Source organism: Chenopodium album, chromosome 7 (genome assembly GCF_948465745.1).
Source record: "Chenopodium album chromosome 7, dcCheAlbu1.1, whole genome shotgun sequence".
Classification (NCBI taxonomy): domain Eukaryota; kingdom Viridiplantae; phylum Streptophyta; class Magnoliopsida; order Caryophyllales; family Amaranthaceae; genus Chenopodium; species Chenopodium album.
Window position 1 is genome coordinate 62,407,090 of NC_137840.1, and position 15,069 is coordinate 62,422,158.

A 15,069-nucleotide genomic window follows, 5' to 3' on the forward strand; every position below is an offset into this window, starting at 1 on the left:
TATGTTTTACCCTGAAATATTATTTATTGGTGAACCTATGCTCTAGGCCTTTATTCCTTGATTTTCTCTACCCTTAATCTTAGTAGTTTATTTTCCCTTCCATATTATTAATTTGTTACTTAATAAATTAGATTGCTTTAATTAATTAGGAATAGAAAGACCAGTTTCCCTGTGGATTTGACCCTACTTCCCTATCTGCATTAGTTAGAGGATTTAGGAATTACTTTTGATTAGGTGATACGACTTTAGCCTGTCACTACCTATGCAAAAAGGATCAATCTACAAGTCAAGTTCCCGGTGATCGATACTTTGTCATCTTAAAACTTGATTCTGGCAGACCATGGATACATGAAATGAAAGCCATTCCATCCACATACCATTAAGTCATCAAGCTTCCTACAAAGTGGGGGATCTAAGAGATCAAGGGAGATCCGAAAGAAGCCAAAAAATGTTACAAGATAGTGCTGAAAGCAACATTGCAGAAAAAGGCTCAGCATAGCAATCAGAGGGTTAGTTAGGCCAGGAAAAACTCAGTATAGCAGAAGAGCAAGAAGCAACAGAGGTCCAACTGAACCCAAAACACCTAGATCAGAAAGTACGAATAGGATCAAAACTGAGTACAGATCTCCGTCAGCAAATCTCATACTTCTTTGAAGCAGAGAAAGACATGTTCGTATGGACACATGAAGATATGAAGGGAATCTCTCCAGAAGTAATCACACACAAGCTAAACGTAGATCAAAAACATGTGCAAGTGAAGCAGAAAAGAAGAAAGTTTGCGCCAGAAAGGAATAAAGTCATTAATGAAAAAGTTCGAAATTCACTCAAAACAAGAAAAATTAGGGAGGTAAAATACCCAGAGTGGCTTGCCAATGTTGTAGTGGTCAAGAAGAAAGATGGATAATAAAGAATATGCATTAACTTTACAGACATCAATAAGGCTTGCTCGGAAGACCCATTTCCATTACCCCACATCGATGCCATGGTAGATGCTACAGCAGGACACGAGCTACTATTCTTCGTGGACGCATACAGTGGGTACAATCAGATACTCATGTACAAAGACGATCAAGAGAAAACCGCCTTCATCACCAGTCAAGGAATCGATCTATTGGCACAAGGTGACGCCTTTCCGACTGAAGGATGCAGGAGCGACATATCAAAGGTTAGTAAACAAAATGTTCGTAGAGAAAATTGGAAGCACGATGGAAGTATTTTACCTAGGAAACAAAATTTTCGTCCAAGAAGGCAACCGATGATGTCAAAGATCTCTAGGAAGCTTTCACCATCCTGAAACAGTAAGACATGAAGCTAAGTCCTACAAAGTGCACGTTTGGAGTACAATCAGGAAAATTCTTAAAATACATGGTAACACATCAAGGAATAAAGGCCAGCCTAGATCAAGTCAAAGCTATCATGGACTTAGAACGGCCAAAGTTAAAGAAAAATATACAAAGCCTCACAGGAAGAATAGCAGCACTGAACAGGTTCATCTCCAAGTCTTCAGAGGTCTTCTACGACGTAGTGAAGAAAAATAAAGAATTCAAATGGGAGCAAGAACATAAGGAGGCGTTCCAGAAGTTGAAGGAATACTTAGCCAATCCTTTAATACTCTCCAAACCAAACGAGGGAAAGCCACTCCAGCTATATCTCGCAGTATCAGAAGGAACAATCAGCACTCTCCTCACCGAGGAAGAAGAAAAGGAGCAGTTTCCAAGTTACTACGTAAGTAAAATCTTACTCAGTGCGGAAACCAGGTACGCTTCTTTAGAGAAAATCATCTTAGCCTTAGTCACTGCTTCAATTAAGTTGCGTCCATACATTGAAAGCCATTATATACATGTGCGCACAAATAATCCCATTAAGGTTACATGAGAAAGCCGGAAATGTTAGGAAGGATGAAAAAGTGGGCACTCCTTCTCAACAAGTACGACATTTAGTACGAACTTAGATCCGCAATCAAGTCACAAGCCTTTGCAGATTTCATAGCCGATTTCTGTCTAGCTCTTGAACAAGAAGCGCAAAAAGAAGTGTTGGCCCTACAGGAACCTAATGTCGAACATATATGAAGACTCCATAGAAACGAAGCAGCAAACATACGGGGCGTAGGTTTGGGGACAGAGCTCACATCCCCCCAAGGAGACAAAATTGCACAGGCAGTTAGGTGTAACTTCAAGGCAACCAATAATGAAGCTGAGTACGAAGCATTAACAACAGGGCTGACCATTGCCAAAGATATGAAGATAAGACACTTAGAAGTGATCTTTGATTCCTTACTCATTATAAATTAAATCAACGGTAAGTACGTAGCAAAAGACACCAACATGATAATATACCTAGGGGTAACCAGGAAACTCATCAAAGAATTCAAGGAATTCAAGATCGCACAAGTACACAGAAATCTGAACACCGAAGCCGATGCTTTAGCAAACCTTGGGTCAAACATTAACCCTGTTGAGTTCGGAGTTATACCACTAGTATACGTCTTATCTCCAGCTATAGAGAAAGAGTCAACCATGAACGTTTACGAAATACAGGCAGATCCCGTTGAAGAAGAAAACAGTTGGACAAAACCTCTCAATGATTTCCTCACAAACAAAATAATACTAAAAAGGAGGACCGTAGCTCACACACTTGTCATGAAGGCATCCAAGTATTGTCTAATCAGCAACGTGCTCTTCAAGAAGTCAGCTGTAGGACCATTCCTACGGTGCTTAGAGAATCAAGAAGCGTAACAAGTCTTACAATCATTACACTATTGACTCATCAACCATCTGAAGAGTTACATCATTCAAGAGGAAGGAATCTAACTAACAAGGCCCTCAGAATGGGGTACTACTGGCCCAGTATGAGAAAGAGGAGAATAGGAATTTCGTGGCAGAGTATGTTGTCGTTGCCTAAGCTATTGGGATTCCCACTTCCCGACATGAAGGGAGACTTGATGGTCATGGCACAATCGCGTCAAAAAGGATCTGGGCTGCTCAAGATCAAATCATGCAAGCTCACCTATTTGTGCTGCATCATATTGCGGAGGTTCACCCATATTTAGAAGAGCACATGGATAGTTTGCGTGTTGAATTTCCATCAAAAGGGGAAAGAGCACTAATGCAGTTGCATAATAAGATGTTTGTGAAGTGGTTCCATGATCGTGTGATGCGTCAATTGGATGAGACTGTGTCTGATACAATAAAGTGGCTAGCTTATGGTCCAAAGGAAGATGTTCGTTGCGGAGTTCTCAAAGAAGTGCCTAGCATGCCAAAAGCACGCACCATTGACTCATCAACCATCTGAAGAGTTACATCCAATATTGATACCTTATCCATTCATGAATTAGGGAATGGATATAATAAAGCTGCCCACCTCGTCAGGGCAAAGGGTTTACTACTTGGCAATGACAATCTACTTCTCCAAATGAATAGAAGTTGAATCATACAAAGACATCAAAGACAAACACGTCATCTCATTCATCAAAAAGAATCCTAAGCAAATTTGGTGTACCATCAGAAATCATCACAGACAATGGGTCCCCATTAGTAAAAAGACCAAGAAATTCTGCAAGGAATGGAACATATCCCTTATCACATCCACACCAAGATATCCACAAGCGAACGGACAAGTAGAGTCAAGCAACAAGGTCCTAATCAACAATATGAAGGAAAGATTAGAGGGTGCTAAAGGAAAATGGGCAGATGAACTACGTAACATACTGTGGCAGACATAACAACTCCAAAAGGTGCAAAAGAACATACTTCGTTTTCACTAGTATACGGGTGTGAAGCAGTAATCCCTATAGAAGTAAAAGTCCCCATTGCAAGATATGGACTAATGACTAAAGACAGAAACCAAGTTGAGTTGGTACACAACTTAGATATAGTGGAAGACCTCAGAGAAGATGCAAGCCTACCAACAAGAAGTAGCAAGGAGCTTTAACAAGAACGTAAGCAAAAGTCTTTTAGATAGGAGATTGGGTCCTCAGAAAAGTGTACAAGAATATAAGAGAAGTGAATACAGGGAAACTAACACCCGATTGGGAAGGACCATACGAGATTATCAAAGTGGTAGGCAACGAAGCATACAAACTAAGGAATGCAAAAGGGAAGGAAGTTCAACGAAGCTGGAACGCAGCACACCTAAAGCTTTATCATTGCTAAGGTATGTGAAAGTTCAAGTAGCTGGAGCAGAGAAAGGAATGCAATCACTACTTTTACATATTTTTATACTATCAGTCAGAAAGACCCGAAGGCATTCCAAACACAATTCAGAAAAGGCCACCCTAACCCTACTATGTTTTGCAAGGACAGCAGTACAATACAAAACACAACAAAACGCAAAGATCTTTCCTGCAAAACAAGGAACTCACAAAGCGTAAAGCAACAAAACAGCTTGGATACATAGAAAAACAACATGAACATCATAGTATAACAAATAACAAATTACTTAGTTGCATAAAGCAACAAAGCAGACAAAAAACATCCGGCTGCAACAAGGCAGCAAAAAGACAAACAAAAACACCAAATATCCTGCTGCACTTAGGAAGCAACAATATACATACTGAAAACATTAAAAATAGAAATTGTTCTGATAATACTAGGTGACATAACACCACAAAGCTAATTCTCTCCAGTCTTGTCATCAAGGACCTTTTCTTCCTTAAGAACAGCCTTAACATCCTCGTTCACAGAAGAGTTAACCTCTTTATCAACATAGGTCAGCAATAGTGAACCAGGAGCAGCAACTCCTTCAGGAAAAGAAGACTCAAAGGCAACAGTCCCATGCCTCATGCTTGCCCAGCTGATACTCCTCCATTATTTCCAGACGAGCCTTCCCAAAAGTAATAGCTTGCCATGTCAAGAGATTCATTCGCAGCAGCCTTCAAAGTACCTTTCAACTCGTCAAGCTCAGCACGACATTCCTTGTGCTAAGTCCTTTCACCCTTCAGTTGTAAACTCTAACACCTTACTCAACTCGCCTAAGTATGATTGCAGATTTTGGATAAACAAAAAACCACATCAATAAAGATCAAGTAATCCTTTATCATTGTTTTATAAATTATTTTTTTTGGAGTATACCATACCGGGAAAGATTGCACAGCAGCTTCCTAAGAAAGATCAGCAAAAGTCTGCGTGGATTGGCGCTCCTTAAAGGAGGGGAACAACAAATTTCCTGCATAGGGAGCCAAAGTCTCATAGGAGAAGGTTGCAGCGGCAGGCATCTCAAACTTCCTCTTAAGACAAGAAGAATGAGGTGGAGGCAAGGGAGCTTTTTTCAATACAATCACCTTCTGAGGCCTTTTGCTTAATACGACCCAAAATAGAATATGAACTAAGCAAGTCATGAGACCTCAATGACCTAGAAGTATCTACAACTCGGAAAACAAGCAAACCAAAAGAAAATCAATAAGGCAAGACCAAATCACAAGAGATACATAGCATAGACAACCAACACACAACATAAGCAAAGTAACAACATTACGAGTGTACACAAACTAAATTTAAAACAAACCTTGAGACATAGCAGGGCAACTTCTTTATCATAATTAGAATCGTCGAAGTTCTCAATATGCACAACCGCTTTAGGCTATGTTAACTTGATGAAAGACCTCTCGTTTGCACTCAACTTGTACAATTGATCAATGGGAACACTACTTCAACTTGCTTACTTCAATTATCACGCAAATAAGCCAAAAAAAAAAAAAAAAAAAAAAAAAAAAAAAAAAAAAAAAGAAAAGCCAACACAAAGAAAAAAAAAACAAAAAATACATTCGCCTCAACAGTGTCAATCAAGAAATCAATATTTCCACCCAAAGAATCAATCCTCACAAAGAAAAACCTATGATACCACTTTTTATCAAAAGCCTTCTCTAAATCTATCACCAAAGGATCAACATCATCCTTCAAACAAAGACCTTTACCACTAGTTCTAATCGTGTAGGGGTAGTACAGAACCCTCACATCTAAAGAAATACCCAATTTTGCACTCAGCAGATCAAGAATTCGAAGAATTATCCAAGTTTACAATTGACAAGGCAAAACCCTAACTTTGGACAGAAATTGGCGAACAAGAAGAGAGAAAGGGAAAGTGTGCCTAATCACGAAAGGATACTCAAAGAAACACACCCAACCAGGCAGTCCAGTCCAGTCCGCCCTCTCCTTAGAAAACGGAATTTTACTTTACAAATTTTATAAATAAATTCCTACTTGCTTCCCCACTCTTTTTCAATCTCCCTTGCTCGTTTTTAGTATCTTTCCTCCATCTATTCTCCCTCCTTTTAACCCTAACATTCTCTATCCCTCTCTCATTGAATCTGTTCCCTCTCTCTTTGTCACCTTACATCTCCTAATTTCTCTTCCCTTGGCGCTCATTTCAAATAAAAAAAATCAACAAAAGTCATTATTTCAAACACTCTGTATACCTGTACCCAATGAAAAAAACGGGATCACTCATTTCAAATAAAAAAAATCAACAAAAGTCATTATTTGAATTTTGAAACAAAGTAATCAATTTTAATCACAACAAAAAATAAATTTAAAAAAAAAAATATTGACCTAGAAGATACATACCTGGAGTACAAATTAACCGTAGCCATTGCCATCTATTCATAGTGGTGGTGGCTGAAGATCTCTACATCAGTTTAAAAACAAAAGATAAACAACTTCAAGTGGCATATTTTTTCCCGATTAAGGAAACAAAACAAGAGAAAAAAAAAACACCTTTATTCGATCATTAATTTGATCTGGTAAAAATACTAAAGTTAAATTGCACCAAATGCTGAACTACTGTCTGTTCATGTCCTCACCAAATGGGTGCACAAGCTCCTTAGATATTGATGCAACATGTTATTTCCAGATCCAAACTCCCAGGAAGTTAGATTAATGCCTGAAAGGCTGAAATACAGAGAAATTGATGAAAAACTTGAAATGTATACGCAAAATAGATTAAGCTTAAGCAGCAAAATAGGAATTTTACAGGATCACATACTTTATATGGATCGTATAATTATTTACTATATATAATTTGTTGTCTTGACCTACAATGCTACAAGTGATGTCAAATAAAAGACCAACATCAATATCATGTAAGAAAAAAAATATATAATAATCCCACGGGAATTTCCAATTTGCTAATAGAGCTAAAAAGTACCACATTAAATTTCCAAATAAAAATATAAACGAAAAGCCAGAAGAAAATAGTAATAAGGTCACAACTGAACATAAAATAAGAAATGGAAAAAAAGCATATAAAAAATAAAAAAACAGATAAAAAATTAAATAAATAAAAAAAAAAACCCTTACAATAGCATGAACAAAGCAATTGTGAAGCTTACTCAATTCCTACTTTCCTGCTCGCCCTCACCCAGCTTTTCCTTGTACTCTTTTAAAAGTACTCATCGCATATTTTTCCCTCTTAATTATCTCACTTCCCTTCCTATCCCTCTAATTTCAACGTGACTATGTTCAGAAAGCCTAGATCTAAACTCAAAACCAGCACACATCCTAGAAAGCCATCATTTATCTAAAAAGCCATTTAAAAATTTAAATCATACCATGATATTGACATTGGCATTACCTTAGAGGAGATTCCAGAAACCTAAGACAAACATGTCCATCAACAGCGAAAATTTCAAACTCACTGGAAATTGATCAATAGATTCATCTTCCTACTGCCAAACTCATTTCCTACGATCAAATAATAAACATGCCCATGAGATAGAAGATATCATGCCATCAAAATTACGTATTAAAGTATAGAAAACTAAGAGCTGAGAGGCCTGACCTATTACCAAAATATACAAAAGAAAAAAAAAAAAGGAAATGAAACGAAGAATAAACAAAAAGTTGCGGATTAATTGACAATTTTATGATAAAAAAAAGTTTTATAAATATTTCTATTCCTGAAATTAAAATAATACGAAGTAGTTCTTAAACTTTCCAGCTGCTATACATATCAGAAAGAATAACCAAATTTTATAATGAATAAACATGTTTTAATTATAAAGTTCAAGGCTATTCTCTATATATCTAGAAAAGTAGTCACCAAAGACTATTATTAAGCATATTAAATCTCAAGATTCTCAACACATGACTTCAATATCGTATTCAAAACAATGGTAAAGGTAAAGCGAATGGACAAAAAACTCAGCATACAAGCACTCAAGCAGCATAGCAAGATCTAGTTTAAATGGAGAACACAATAAGATAAACGCGGGAAATTAAGATGCACATCTTGTAGTTACTTATGAACCTTGAGACCCATTGATTCAGCAGCAATTTTAATTGTCGAAATGATGGTCTTTAGAAATTCTTTCAAAACAAAGCGAGTTTGCCTAATTGCCTATTCACATAATCCTTTATAAAACACAAGGGTAAAATGTCCATGAAGTAAGCAAACTAGGACCAACTATTCAGCGGGCACTAAGCATTTACCTATAACTAGGGGTGCTAATTGAGTTGAGCAGCTCAAGAGCAACTCGTACTCGACTCGGTCAACGCTCGTTCAAAACTCGACTCGGATTCGACTCGACTCGAGATATTAACGAGCACGAGTTGAGCAAGCTCTAACTCGACTCGATAAGCTCGTGAGCAACTCGATAATATAATATTAATATAGAATTTGCAATCAAAGTTACTATCTTTAAACAAATTTGACACTTATTAAGTCTTAATTTAAATCATAAAAAAAGAAAGAGTAAATGTTTAATAATATCAATATATAATAAGGAAAATAATATAAATTGAACCAAAAAAATAAATAAAGGCATATAATAATAGAAGAACCAAAATTTTAACGAGCAGATCGTGAGCTACTCGACTCGACTCGAAACTTTAACGAGCACGAGTCGAGCATGTTTTATTTGCTCGAAACTTTAGCGAGCACGAGTTGAGCACATGTAAAAAGTTTTCGAGTTGAGTCGGGCACCTCTCAGCTCGTGATCGACTCGCTCGATAAGCACCCCTGCCTATAACCATGTAACTCTAGCAATGTATAGTAACACAATGTACTTAAAGCCAACAATCAAGATAATTGATAAAAAAATAAATAAAAAACAAATGTGCATCACTGCAACCAACTGTATCTTTCTTTTTTATCAACAATAGTCAATTTAATGTAGTTAAGATTAAAGATGGCCATACCTGAGACAAGGTAATCATCTCCGATGCATTCATTATCATGGGGGTAGCTACCTCTCTAGAATTGAAATATCAGGAACTAAGTAATTAAACTAAACAGTAACTACAGCATCCTGATGCAACAAAAGACAGCGATAATTTCAAAATCAAATCAAATCAAATATACTCCACAATCATTCGTATGATTGGTTAAAATCTCCATAGTATTTCTCCACTAATATTCAATATAAAATTATGAAATCAAAATTATAGAGTAAAACTTACTGCCTCAGTAACACATTGCCAGGATGCTGAACAAGTCCGCAATTCCGCATAGATCAGAAACTGAAAGACCATGACTGCTCTCATCCTTAAAGAACATTTCCAGCTTCCTCAATTTGTCGAAAGCACACACATCTTCCTAAACAAAATTTTAAAATCAGAAGAAAACAAAATATAACAATCTGAAAAAAAAAAACTCATACAAGCAAGAAGTCACTCACAGAGTTTGAACTACTTAGGAGGAGAAAGTTTAGAGGCTCGGAGCAAAGCATTTGAGCGGAGTACTTGAGAGCTTCTAAGAGATTATCCAAATCCTAAAATTGAATTGATAACCAAAATTTTTTTACTTGAAATGCTTTGAATCTAATAAAGTAGAAAAACAATTACATGAAAAATCAACATATAATACAATCCTCAGAACATAGGGAAAAAAAAAAATCAACAAACACAGATCTGCAATTTTAAGGGATAAAAGAACAAAATTACATGAAAATTTCAGTCCAAATTTTTTTTATAAGAAAACCAAAAATTTACAGAAAAAGGGTAAATAGAAGTTACAGCAAAAGCTTCAGCTTAGTCTAGTTTTTGAGATTGCCTTCAATAGAAAGCCCCTCTGCAACCTTGTCAATGAAGGACAATACAATTATGTTAGATAAAACAGAAAATATTGCTGGAACAATGAATACCCCAATACTCACTGAAGATTCACGAATCTCCAACAACCTCACCAGCAACAAATTTTGATAAACCACAGGTCACAATTATTAATGTTGTTATTCACCAATTTATCACATTAAAACCAACTAACCAATGTCATCGAATTTATGTTTTATGTAACCGTTTTTTTTTTAAAAAAAAATCTCAAGAATGCATTATATTCTATATATAATATATATGATCAATTCATTAATCTAACATTAAATTAAATTAAGATATAAACCCTCGATAAATAAGAAAATTTGCTTAGAATACTGTGAGATGATATTAAAATTTGGGGATTCCTCGGAAAACCCGAAATTTTCGATAAATAAGAAATTTTCCTCAAAATACTGTGAGATGATATTAAAATTTGGGAACTCCTTGGAAAACCTGAAATTTAGAAAAGAGAGGCAAAGAAGTTACCTTAGTGTAGTGTGGTTGGAGGAGGAGAAAGAAGGGGAATCGCCGAGAAGCAGAGTAAAATCAACAATCGTCAATGATGGACATCCTTCAAAACCCAATTCTGCAAAACCATCACACCTTGTAGCTCAAACGCATCGAGCAAGAGGGGTGCGAAATGGAAGTAATTCCACCCAGTTTGCCAAAAGATTTAAAAATATATTTCAATGGAGGAGAACCCTAAATTGGCTACGCTGTCAATTAAATCGGTGTGAAATTAAACCAAACCCTAGATTGTCAAACTGATATACCATGATTATAAAGAAAGCTAAAGATCATACCTCAGCTTCTATGAAATACTCGGAATACGCTTCAATGGAGGAGAGACTACCTCAACAACGATTTTTTCGGGTTTAAGGTCTTTATAAAAACTGGGAAAAAATGGAGGGAGGAGTGAGAAAATGGAGGTAAGAAATTAAGAATACTCCGTACAATTTAGCTGGGAACACAATTGAGCACCTTACTTCATTGAAAATTTCGTTTTTGAGTCAGTGATTCGTATCACGACACACTGATGTTGTTCTATTATTTTTTTATCTTACTTAAATATTTTAATACTATTTGTAGTAGACTACTCCTTATATTTCAACAGGGTGCAGAGTGAAGTGAGAGAAATTCGCCATTGAAGTGAGAACACAATGATCGGATCAAAGGAGAGAGAAAGCAAATGGCATAAATGAATGGTGAAGCAAGAAATCAAAGGGAAAAAAAGCCGACTACAGGGGACAAAAGCAGAGGGCAAATGTGCAATTCATTAGAATTAGTTTTAAGAGAAACAATGTTACTAAGCATAATTTCCATTTGCATTTTTATAAAGTTTATTTATTTATTTATTTATTTATTTATTATTATTATTACGATTATTATTATTATTATTTATTTATTTATTTATAAGGCCCTGTTTGATTCACCTAAATTTTGCTGAACTGAATTTAATTTTACTGAACTTAAATTATTTATACTGATTTTCTATTATAATTCTTCTTTAAGAAAACTGAATTTTACTGAACTGAACTTATTTTTACTGAACTGAAATTATTTTTACTGAACTGAACTTATTTTTACTAAACTGAAATTATTTTTACTTAATATTATTTTTTTAAGGTGAATCAAACAGGGCCTAAGTTTATACATATATATTTATATACCTAAAGACACCAAGAATAGGAAGCCCTTTATGTATGGTAAGACTTCTCTCCATCGTCAGAACAGCTCTAGTAAGTACGATCAGTCTCCTGGCTAGAAGTTCCTACAAGAAATGAAAAAAAAGGTAAGATAGGAAACTGCTACACAAGTACAAACTTTAATTCATTTCTAAGGTGCCATATACCAATAGTTGTCCCAGTCTTTTTCAATATAGGCTTTAACTTGGCCAGATCTACGATACATGCATTCGGCCAGATACCATCATCCACACTGCAGTAATAGCCTTCTTATCTCCAGTTTTTGGATCAACAATTTTAAAAGGTGGAAGGAAAAAAAAAAAAAAAGAAACTACTAAGAGCATGAATTGGCAAATGAGACACAAAGAATTACAATATTTTAATATGAGGATCACCTTTGTGTGTACATCTATTAATTCATCTTTAAATTTACCAACAGCAGTTGCAAACTTGCAACAACAGCCTTCCTGTGAGACTCCACCTAACAGGTCCAAGCTCAAAGAAATCATCATTTAACTCTGTGAAAAAACCTAAGTATGTCACATCTGAAAGGTCATGGAACTCACCGCTGCTTGGTCTTATTCTTCTTTTGTCACACCATAGCGGTAATACCTATAGGAAACTAACAATATTGGGCTTGAACAAAATCCTTTACCTACATACAAGATAAAAAAACATATCAAGAGCTACACAATAATGGAAGAAATGTTGTCAGGTAGAAATGAAAAATAATAAAATCTCTCAAAACATAAGAGTATACTACTATAACTATTTGGAATATAATATATAGTAGTTGAATATAATATTGAATACACATTGGGAGATTAAACAAACGAACCTTGAATTGATGCAAGCAAACTCCAAGCTTCCATAATCCTTTCTTGTGTTCTTATACAATTTTGTAATTGATTTGAACATAGGGAACATGTGAGATTTTGTGCCATTCAGACTCAGGTTCATCAGGCCCATCATTTTTGGCACGAATCCTTTCTTCCAAAAGTGGACATCTTAAAATGAAGAGTCGTTGTAATTGGGCAAGATGTTTCTTGGCAGGTAGACATCTCAGGTTCTTGCAGGACAACAATCGTAATTCTTGAAGAGATGATAGAGTGCCTATCCACTCTGGGAGTATTTCCAACTCTTTAAAATGACTAAGTTCTAGAAATTTAAGGCTAGGGAGGTGGAGTTGAAGTAGTTGTTGAGGAAGAGAATTGATGTTTATCTGGTTATTTTTTGAAATAGCATTCAATGTAAGATGTGCAAGGGATTGGTTTACGAGCGGAGGAGTCATGATGTCATCAATGTCATTACAACACAATGTCATAAAAGAGAAATGTCTGATATGTCTCCTTCTTCTTTCAATTTCAAGCTCTACTCTAGCCAATAGATATTGAAGATGAGGAAGATAAGGTATCCATTCTAGCAGTGAAGAACTCCCAGTTAAATTCAATTTCACAAGGCCTTGCAGTTTACTCAAATCTGGGATAGGAAACCTTAGTGATATGCAACCATATATATCTAGTTCTACCAAAGATGTGCATGTCGTGACACTGGTTGGGATCTTCTCTAACCTCTTACAAGAAATTTCTAATGTACGCAATGAAGAAATGCACTTGAACATATCATCCGGTAATGAAACCAAGTTTGGATTATGTATAACTAATTCACAAAGAGAAGTTAGGTTAGACCCATGGAAAATATTATTTGGAAGACTAACAAGGGTTCGACAATTGACTAGTCTCAAATGCTTAAGAGAGAGCAATGAACTCATACCAATGGGTAAAGCTCCTAAATTTGGATAATCTTCTAAATGCAACGTCTGTAGTAATGAACAATATGATAGAGACTGATGAAGGCCTGTCACCTCAGGCGTGTTTTTAATAGTGATATTAGTAATATCATAATTTTTGTGATATTTTATGATATCCAAGGGTTCATGACTCTCACTAATTGTCTCAAGATATAAATTTTTTAAGGCTTTAAAACTCAAGACTGGACTTGTTTTCACAACTTCTAGCTTATGACACCTACCAATTTCTAAAACCTCAAGACACGGAAATGGGTCTACTGTTGTTGATGTGGTAGCATTAGTAGGAGGCAAAAGATTCAAAACTTTTAAATGTGGAAAATCTCTTATTCGAAGCTCTCTTAGAAATGGAAAAAATCCTTTTTGTAGACACTCATCATCAATATTGTTGCCCTTTGTGGTACCAAGACTTTCATTTATATGATCATCCTCATGCTCACTATTGTATACCTCCTCGCCTATATATTCCACTTTGTGAAAGTTATTTAGACTCAGACACCTTAGATTAGGAAGTTTACTAAGATCATTCATGGGAAGTTGTTGGCAAACACAACCAGAAATTGTTAGTCGTCTAAGACTGACCAAATTATGCAACTCTCTTGGTAGCTCCCTTAACCTTGTCTCTAACAGAATCAACACTTGTAGCTGATATAACTTACATATTGAGTCCGGTAAAATTTCGAGGGGGTTGGATGACAGATCAAGATATCTCAAATGCTTCAAATTCCCAATGATAGGTGACACTTCTGTTATCTCTTTGCCAACCATTATCAAAGTTCGTAAGTATCTTGCATGGGCCAACACATTCCAACTCAAGAATTCACCACTCCATATATTAATAGTTCTTAATTGTTGTATTATATCTTCCCTAAAAGCTTTGCTTTCTTCCATTTTAAAATTGAATAACACAAAATGATGATAATAATCAACTGTAGTGTATTGATCATCTTTAACGTCCCCAATGAATAAATCCTCTTTGTAAACTAGGATTGCAAGATCATGCACCAAATGGGGCATCTTACATTGCCATATATCTCTAGTAGCGTTCTCCTTATCTTCCTCTAATTGTAAGAATGAGATATCCAGCAAAATGTTGAAAAATGCTTCCCCCGTCTTTTCCATTGTCAAAAAGGACTTGCTTGTACTTTTAAGGAATCCTTGAGCAATCCAAAGATCAATTAGCTCATTCTTCTCAATTATATGGTCTTTTGGGAAGGTCGCACAGTATGCAAAGCATTGTTTTAAAGAAAGTGACGGTAAATGTTGATAACTCAAACACAACGATTGCAGCATCTCACTTTTTGACAAAGCATCCCATACTCCTTTTCGCTCTATGAATTCCCAATCCTGTAGATTTTCTTTCGAATGCATTAAACCTCCAATAAATTGTATTGCCAAAGGATGACCATTACATTTCCTAACAATACTTTGTCCTACTTTCTTATGATCAGAAGAAGGAATATTGACCACTGTTTGTTCAAATAGAGACCAACTCTCCTCTTCTGATAATGCTTTCAGCTCATATGGTTCACCAACCCCTGCACTCATTGCA

The 15,069-nt window shown here is 35.8% G+C and overlaps 1 protein-coding gene and 1 long non-coding RNA gene across 19 annotated transcripts; both read right to left on the bottom strand.

The window, feature by feature from the left end:
* Window positions 1-4,366: 4,366 nt before the first annotated feature.
* Window positions 4,367-11,297, bottom strand: LOC145639143 (uncharacterized). 18 transcript variants are annotated; one of them, XR_014114825.1, is made up of 12 exons: window positions 11,012-11,297; window positions 10,829-10,918; window positions 10,512-10,611; window positions 9,948-10,009; window positions 9,611-9,703; window positions 9,393-9,528; window positions 9,132-9,241; window positions 7,567-7,676; window positions 6,711-6,884; window positions 5,503-6,621; window positions 5,075-5,359; window positions 4,367-4,969 (listed from the first exon to the last, which is right to left on the bottom strand). It is a non-coding gene; the product is annotated as an uncharacterized LOC145639143 (long non-coding RNA). The 18 variants fall into 18 exon arrangements; XR_014114824.1 differs by having other exon boundaries at window positions 10,512-10,736; XR_014114827.1 differs by having other exon boundaries at window positions 11,007-11,297.
* A 1,302-nt stretch (window positions 11,298-12,599) lies between these two features.
* LOC145640434 (putative disease resistance RPP13-like protein 3) lies at window positions 12,600-15,065 on the bottom strand. The gene has a single exon (XM_081691717.1). It carries the CDS (start codon window positions 15,063-15,065, stop codon window positions 12,600-12,602), a length of 2,466 nt encoding a protein of 821 aa, XP_081547843.1.
* Between the last annotated feature and the right edge of the window lie 4 nt (window positions 15,066-15,069).